Genomic DNA, 8,983 nt, shown 5'->3' with positions numbered 1-8,983 from the left:
AATGTTGTCCTAAAGGATGTAATTTATGTTCAATTTAGTCCTTTTTGCAGACGGCGTTTAAATCGTTAACGACCAACTGTCTAGCTGTGGAATACCCAAATGAGATGACATTTAACTGTCCATGTGGAGCTGCCACGTGTCCTAATCAAGAAGGGTCATTAGTTGTTGTGATGATAGAAGCGCGCCAGTGGTGGTCACAATTCTTGTTCTCTCTCGCGGCGATGGTGTCTCAATGAAGAAGAAGATGAAGACGTTGCAGCCTTGCCCTTGTGATGGATGCTGGTGGTCTTGCACTAGGTGGATGTGCAATATTAGGGTTCTGTGGGTTTCTAATTTGGGAATTTTTGGACTGATTGTGTTTCTTTGCAGGTTGATGAAAGCACGAGGGAGAAACAGGTTCGCAGATATGGTGGTTCTTAGGCGCGATAGGGTGAGGGTTTCGAACTGCTAGGTTGCGTCAATGGAGAAGGAGGAACTCGCGAAGACATCGCGAATCACATCGGTGTTGTTTCTGGGTTTTTTTTTTGGGTTTTTTGGATTGGATTTGATGCAGGTTTCCGGTGCAGTTGATGATGGTGGAAGTGCGCTTCGTGACGACTGACGCAAGGTTGATGGTGGAAGGAGAGGATGAGCACAATGACATGGTGCTGGTGGCGGGGCTATGGGGCAGCGCGAACTGGGAAGAAGATGATGGTGAAGGCACGCGATGAAGATGGTGGCGCGTGGAGGTAGTTTCAGCGGCGTCCTAGTGATGGTCTTCTGTTGCGTTTGAAGGTCTTTGGTGATTGTGGTGGCTGCTTGAGGGTTTATGTGTGACGACACTAGGGTTAGGTGGTTAGAGAGAAATTAGGGTTTCAGTTTTTGTTTGGGCTGAAGGTTGAAGAAGATGGTGACGTGACATCTTCTAAATGTCATCTCATTTGAGTTTTTTACAGCTGGATAATGGACCGTTAACAATTTAAACGCCGTTTGCAAAAAGAACTAAATTGAACATAAATTACATTCTTTAGGACAACATTGAACAGAAAAAAAAACTAGGACCATTTCAAATAAACCTGACGAAAATAGGGATCATGAGTGCTATCAAACCCGGTTTCAAATAAAGCTCCAAAGGAAAACAAAAGTATTTCAAATCTTATGAGGGGTGCAAGTAGAAACTTGGGAATGGAAGAAGCAAAAACCTAAATCCAACTCCAATCGGCCTATAACAATTGTTTACGCTTCACATGTCACTCACTACTCAAACCCCCCTGCAAGTTGCACAAGTAAATCAAAACATAACAATTAAATTTTAAGAAATTAAAATTAAAATCTTATCCTTTAATTTACACCAAATCTAGATTTATTGATTTTTATTGTCCTTATTAAAAGTAACAGTCTTACTAAACCAAATATTTTTCGGCACAGTTTATACTTGCTTTACACGTAGAACATCATTTGCCACCTGTTCTCCTGTTTTTTTCTTTCTCTTATTTATAGTTTCTGCTTCAGACTCACTGCCACTGACGCCATGGGTGATCTATCTCAACTTCTCGAAGCAGCTTCTGATTTTAGTCGCTACCCAGGTTACTAATTTACCTGTTATTCACTTCCCTTTTCTTTGTTTATCAGTATTTTCACTTTGAGAATAACATTGATTCGATTTCAGGGGTGCAAAGCGATGATTCCGCTAGGGACTTTCTCAATCGCTTCCCTCTTACACTCATTATCAAGTTTGCTTCTTTTTCTCACTTATGCTGTACCCTTTCATCTTTCTATGTTTTGCTGCCTATAGGAGTTTTTACTTGGTTTAAAATGGGGGTGTTTGTGAGTGTGTGCATAGGATTGTTCTTCAAAAAAAGGAAAGCTAAGAATGGAAATTTATATATGGTCTTTATGCTGAATTTTTCTGGGGGGTTAGGTATGACATCATTAAGACTTGTGTGCATTCAGAATTTTCTTCTTGACTTTGATTGAAAGCATTTTGATTAAAAATATACAACTCATGGTTCTCTTTGGTACATTATAATGATTTGATAGACGAAGTGCTTTCACCTATTTACAAAAAATAAAAACGATTTAGTTTTAGAATCTTGATCAGTGGAGAACTTATTTGCATGTATGATGTCTGTTCTGTATGACTCTGTGTTGGTAGTTTTTTTTTTTTTTTTTTTTTAAAATTCTCTTCTTGGTCATGACATAAAGTTGGGGTTTACTGTTAATTCGATGACATATGACATAATACCTCGTTCTGGAGAAATTTTCTCTTGATTTTCTCCTTTAATTTTGCAGTGCACTACAGACTAACTTTGACGTGCCTGACATAGAAAATACTCTTGTTGCATGTGTTGAAAAGCTATTCAATACGACGTTGGGAGCTTCTTTGATCCTGCAGTATATGGTTTGCAATATACACTCTTAGCTCATTCTTTCTATTTTTGATTTCTAAATTGTTAGTGGAATATGATTTGCAAATTGTCCAAGTAAACTATATATATTTTTTTAAGGTGTATTATATGTTTTGCCAAAATATTATCTATTTATAGTTTTAGTTAGATTATTGTTTTTGAGAAAAACAATTCGCAAGAGTTAGCTACAATAATTGACTCAAGTTTTTTGTTTCTGTTTCTTATGCACTGGATAACTGATTGAACTAGAGTTTCTTTCTCTGTAAATTGATCATCATTGACCATTATAATATCTGTGGGGAATTGAATGTTTGTTCCAAGTCTTCCATTACGATTTAAAAGATTGGATATATTAGTTCTATTTTTAATTTATATAATCATTTTCTATCTTCATATAATGTTTCAGTGTTATTGGAATAGGACATTTGAATCATTAGCAAACAATTTTCATTCTGCATACATAAGGTTCTGTATTATTCTCCTATTTAACTGTGTTATCATTGTAATGGTTATTCTTATTGTTTTGCTATTATGATTTTGGTTCAGCCTTTTGTTCAAGTTGGTCTGCTGGCAGAATCTCAAGCAGTCAGATCCTTATCTTGCAAAACAGTATGTGGATATGCTTTATATATGCCAAGTTTGTTTAAATACTTCTCTTGCATTGACAATGAGGATTCATCACCCTCAACCCCACCAATAAAGATAAATAATTTATGTTTAATGGAATGTACTTTACTATTTCTGTACATAGATCTTTGCAAATTCTATTCGGTCAATCCTCAAATATAATATATGTGGGCTACCAATGGCCTATTCTTGAGTATGTGTACATGTGTGTAGAAATATAGAATCAATCTTGAACCTTTTACCTTATAGATTAAGCTGCTAAGATAGTTAGTATTGGACATGATGAGCCTTTAGAAGTAAGATCTTTGAGTTCAAAATAAAATTTACTTTCAGCATGAGGTAGAGTGGATTTGAGGCATTATCCATGCTTCAAGCCCCAAGGGTTGTTGTTATAATGGTGTTTTAGAGATATAAAAATAATTGCGAACCTTCACCCAATTGGTGTTTGTTTGCTTTGGCTTACCTGGTTCCTATTTGGGAGAGTCTATCCTTGAAAATTGTAACATTTTTGTCTTACATATTTAATCATTTACTTATTGTAAGGTTGGTTTCTCTTACTATCATGTCTGTGTATAGGGGAGAGTATGTCCTCTTACCAATCGTTTTTGTCCTAATCCAGTGTAGTGTTTCTCCTTATTAAAGAATGCTGGACATATGACTATGCATTGGCATTTAAGATTTAATGAAGCGTTCCCTCCAAGTTGTATATGTTGATAATTGAAATTCTTTGATAGTTACCGGTGAATATTTTTTAGAGGAGAGAAACAAATGTTTTCTTGATATGCTTGATTGATAATTTTAACCAGCAGAACGGATTTATTTATATACAAGAGAATTACAAAGATAATCAATGCAAAATCAATTTACAAGAGAATAATTAAGATGCCGCTGCTTCTTATTATGCATTGAACCTAGTTATATCAAGTACCCAAAAAACTTGGAAAAAATAAGAGCCAAAGAAGTTCTTATCTCCTAAAATTTTCCTATTTCCTACAAATTTACATTTGGAAATCATTTTGGCTTGACATTTTTACATATGCAAATTACTATTTGTTAGGGAGGGTAACCAGTGTGAGGATAAATTAGCTTCTTTGTGTTTAAGATTCACTATAAAGGGTATGATACTATGCCATCAAAGATTGTTTTTGATTTCTTTCATAATAGGTTTCAACTTCCAATTTAGAGTTGTTTAGTCTTTAGTAGGAAGTTTGCATTGTATTTTTGTACATGGGTTTGGTTTGGCCCCCATGTTTTCTGTTTTTTTTTTCTTTTTAATAAACTTTTCATGTGATGGCAAATTATTGGTGCGCGTTGGGATGTTGGCATAGCTGAGATGTTAAGATACATAGTGATGTCTAATATGAGTTTAAATAAAGAAATCATTACTTATGTATCACTCTTTTTGTAGTAATACTTTTATTGACATGGTAGCAACTTTTAGGTAAGTCGCCTTCTAGAGAGTGTTGACAATGATGACAAAGTTGCTGCAAGTGCTCGTCTAATTAAAGACTTCAACATATATCCTCTTTTGCTTGATTGCATCATAAAAGGGTAAGTAGAGAAAGTATTTTGAGTTCCTTATCATTCTGACTTTGCTGAAGTGTTTATTGCAATAAAATAATTATGCTGACTATCGCAATACCTAGAAATATAGGTAAGGGATATTTCATGCATTTTTCATTTCTAGTTGTTTTAGATGACATAATCCAAGATACAAATGAATATCAAATCTTAATTTTAATAAGAAATTGAATTGAAGCTTATGAAAGAAAGGTTGATATTGGTAATTTATAAAAGAGGGTTAAAACTTGTACTTGATGGTTCTCGTGACATCTATGAGATATTATATGAGATTCTAGTAATCGGAAGTAATCTTATATATACTGGGAACTAACATGAGATTATTTATTATTGATCTGATGGTACTTTGTTTACTAAGCATGAGTTCCTCTGTCTTTATGTATGATTATGTAAATCGAACAATTTCAGTTTACTAAGGACCTTACTCTTTCTTTCTGTAATTCTCCTACATTGTAGGGCTTGTGTACATAATTAAAACCCCTCTTCAGAAGACCTCCTTTGATTTCTAGGAATCCTTTGATTTTCTGGAACAACATGGGAATCAACAACATAAGCTGTTTAAACCCCTCTTTAGAAGACCTCCTTTGTATCCCCAATCTTTGTTGTTGGGTTTTTCATGCAACTTCCAACATTTATCCCTAGTGTGGCGTGGCTTCTTGCAATAGGTACACCATACTCCTTTTTTTCTCTCCATCTTTTTAAAAGGGCCTCCATTTTTTCAGTCTGTAACCATGTCTGTTGTTCTTTCAACAATCATTGTTGAATTTTCTGCAATAGCAGTCTCTAGCAATAGACTCTGACTTTCTTCACTCCAATGATTTCCATCAGTACATTGAGTCTTGGAACCTTCTCCTTTCCCAATATTTGAACTCTAACTTGATCATATTTGTGGTTTAGACCTACTAAGAAATCATACATTGTTAGGTTCCTGGGTTGGAAACCTAACTAGAACACACTCATAAGATAGAAAGAACAATGAAAGAATGGATTTCTGTATTGATATTGAGAACAAAGTACACTGATAGTGTTAATGGAGGCCTAATCCCCCTCTTAACCCTAACGGAGGCCTAATCCCCCTCTTTTGGCCAATGTCCAAATTTACAAAATAATCTTCAATAATCCCCCCTGACAACATAATAGAGTACTATTTATATAATTCCTCCTCCTTCTATCCTAAACCCATTACCCATTATACCCTTACTACCCTATATCTTAACATTACACCCGCTGTAGAACAACCTTGTCCTCAAGGTTGGAACCGAAAAACTTGATCTCTTGGCTCCTCTTTATCAGCTTGTTATTCTATGAAGGGAACCCACTGATTATGCCCTCCAATTCCAGTCAGGAGGCTTGGGTGGTGGTCGAGATGAGATACAGACTTTATAGGACCCTTTTCGTGTTTGCATTATTTCCTTGAAAGCGAGGAGCTTCTTATCCTTCCCTGTAAAATAGCTTCTTCTACCGTTCGACTCTCTTCTTCCTATCTTTATACCGTTCGGCTTTCTTCTCCCTATCTTTATACTGTTCGGTTTGCTTTCCCACGCTTTTCCACCGTTCGGTTTTCTTCTCCCTATCTTTATACCGCTCGACTTGCTTTCCCATGCTTTTCTACCGTTCGGTTTTCTCCTTCCTATCTTTATATCGCTCGGCTTGCTTTCCCATTCTTTTCTACCGTTCGGTTCCTCCCCTATATTGGTTAACACCGTTCGGTTTCGTCCTATAATGGGCAATACCGTTTGGTCCCCTATCGAACCGTGCAGCTTCATCGCTTTTGGCTGAATAGGGCCTCCAGCCGAGAGAGTGGACAACTCTGTCTGCTTCAGGTCTAATTCTGTCTCGGACCGCTCGGCAACCTCACCTGGGATATTGTGCTTGACCTCGGATCGCTCGACAACCCTCAATCTACCGTTCGGTTCTTTCCCGCTATCTTCAACCGTTCGGTCCGTGTTGGTTTTCTTCCTCTGCTCATCCCCCAAGCTCACCTAGTACGATTGGTTATCCTCCATGGGTAAACCCCGTTCCTCTACCAGTCCCTTGCCTATGAAATTGTGGCTGGCTCCACTGTCGGTCAAAACCATACCTGTTCGGCCCCCTACCAAACCGTTCGGCTTCATTTTTGGCTGAGTGAGGCCTCCAGCCGAGAAAGCGGACATCTCCATCTACTTCTGGTCTACTTCGGTCTCAGCTTCCTTAGTCTCCACCTCTTCATCCTCCTCCAAAATAACCGTCCCTCGATTCTTTTCTGGCCAATGATGGCCTGGACCGAACGGTCGTCCTGGATTATGGCGATCGGCTTCTGATCGCTCGGTAACTTTCAATAGGCATGTGTTATAGCGGTCGGCCTCGGACTGCTCGGCCACTAGCAATCGGCATGGGCTATAACGATCGGCCTCCGACTTTGTCACCTCATCGCTCGTTCGTTCCCAAGACAACTGGTCTTCTATGGCCTCGGACTGCTCGACAACTCTCGATCGGCCTGTGTTATAGCGATCGGCCTCGGACTGCTCGGCTAATCCCGATCTTACCTTTTCGCCTCCTTGTACATACTCTTCCACCGTCCCCATCCGTTTCGATGTTGCCAAACGCTCAACAATGGTTCCAAACCTTATCACCAGGGCTTCCTTCAAGCCATCCCAGGAATGATTTTTTGCTTTCTCCTTCCATGCTCTGAACCACTAGCCAGCGCTCCCCTCCATACTGATTTCAGCTAGGCGCCCCTTTTCCTCCTCCAATACCCTTCGTAACTCGAACAATTTCTCTGCGCAATTGATCCAATTCAGCGGATCGATCCCCTCGAAGACGGGTAGCGCCACCCATTTCTGCCAGCTGTTTTGCCCCTCAGTATGTTCGCCTTCCCTTCCTCCTTCGTCTTTCCGCCTCACCCTCTGATTCTCGTTGATGGACGCTTGGCCCCCATCTCCGTGTCCATCCTGGTTCCTGTTTCGTCCACCCAGCCTTTGCATGATTTCTTGTAAGTCTTGACGCATCGCGGCCGTTTCTTGCCGTATTTCTTCCATATTTCATCTGTATTCTGCCATGCTCCTTTCGTTGGTCCTCCTCTCCCAGGTATTGTCTCTTCCTTCCATCACGATTATCCTCCCTTCGATTCTATTCTCCCAAGCGGTAGCTTGCCCACCGTCTTGCTCCGCCTTTAATTGGATCCGGCAACTTCTCGATCTAGCAATTCTCCTGTTGATACGGCAGTGCTCTGCTTCTCGATCCGGCAGGTCGGATCAATTTGTTTGGTTCCTGGGTTGGAAACCTAACTAGAACACACTCAGAAGATAGAAAGAACAATGAAAGAATGGATTTTTGTATTGATATTGAGAACAAAGTACACTGATAGTGTTAATGGAGGCCTAATCCCCCTCTTAACCCTAACGAAGGCCTAATCCCCCTCTTCTGGCCAATGTCCAGGTTTACAAAATAATCTTCAATAATCCCCCCTGACAACATAATATAGTACTATTTATATAATTCCTCCTTCTATCCTAAACCCATTACCCATTATACCCTTACCACCCTATATCCTAACATACATCCAATATTGATTACATGATCTGATATATATTACATACCCTGATTCGATAATTTAGGAAACAAGTACAACCTATCCTAGGAATCAAATCCCTTAGTGCGGTATTGATATGTTAGTAATAAAACCAAGATATAACCAATATACAAAATGAAAACCAATAGAAATAAAATTTAAAACTACGTAAAATATATCGACATAATAAAATCTAAAACTTCTTAAAATACCTCGACAATAAACTGCCATTTAGCAGTAAATCAAGATTTCTGTAAAGGACCCTTTTTATAATGTGGTCAAGGGATGCATCTTAATAGGGTTCTATAATTACTTGTCCTTTATTTTACATATCTTTGTTTAGATCTCTTTGCTGGCTAATAATTACTCGTTTTTTTATAGTTCACTTACATAATAGATCTTTTGATTTCCTCACATGTGCAGTGATGAACAAGTTGCAGCCGTAGCAGCAGATGCAATAACAAAGTTAGCTGGTTTTCCTGAAGGCATGGTATGTGTTGAATATAGTGAAAAATAGGTACAAGAGTAATCTCCCTTGTGTAGTGTGTAGAATAATGGTAGAAAAGAAATAATAACAAATAAACAGAAGATAAAAGATAAAATATAGATATCTAATATATCTAACAAACCATGTTAAGAAGTGAACTTTAAGTCTAACTCAACACTACAAAATTGTGAAACTTTCAATACATCGCATCATGTCGAGGTATATACATCTTGAACGTGAGACTAGACATTAATGGGTGGTTCATGACCTAATAGTAAGTAGAACAATAGATTCAACAAACATCAAATTTTGTTATGATAGACTATAACCTGATTCTAATATCATGTTAAG

General features: G+C 38.2%; 1 protein-coding gene across 2 annotated transcripts in view; it reads left to right on the top strand.

Annotated features, from left to right (window-relative positions):
- Positions 1-1,412: 1,412 nt before the first annotated feature.
- The window catches only part of LOC124840067 (ARM repeat superfamily protein), a 30,298-nt gene continuing 22,727 nt past the window's right edge, over positions 1,413-8,983 (top strand). For both annotated transcript variants that reach the window (XM_047316057.2, XM_047316055.2), the window contains exons 1-6: positions 1,413-1,565; positions 1,649-1,712; positions 2,272-2,380; positions 2,934-2,996; positions 4,456-4,565; positions 8,569-8,635. In XM_047316057.2, the coding sequence (XP_047172013.1) occupies positions 1,511-1,565; positions 1,649-1,712; positions 2,272-2,380; positions 2,934-2,996; positions 4,456-4,565; positions 8,569-8,635 (468 nt within the window). In that variant the 5' untranslated portion in view covers positions 1,413-1,510. The remainder of the gene's footprint in view (positions 1,566-1,648; positions 1,713-2,271; positions 2,381-2,933; positions 2,997-4,455; positions 4,566-8,568; positions 8,636-8,983) is intronic.

Source organism: Vigna umbellata, chromosome 9 (genome assembly GCF_029865625.1).
Source record: "Vigna umbellata cultivar VRB3 chromosome 9, Vumbellata_1.0, whole genome shotgun sequence".
In the NCBI taxonomy this organism is placed as follows: Eukaryota; Viridiplantae; Streptophyta; class Magnoliopsida; order Fabales; family Fabaceae; genus Vigna; species Vigna umbellata.
This window is presented reverse-complemented; position numbering and strand designations above follow the sequence as displayed.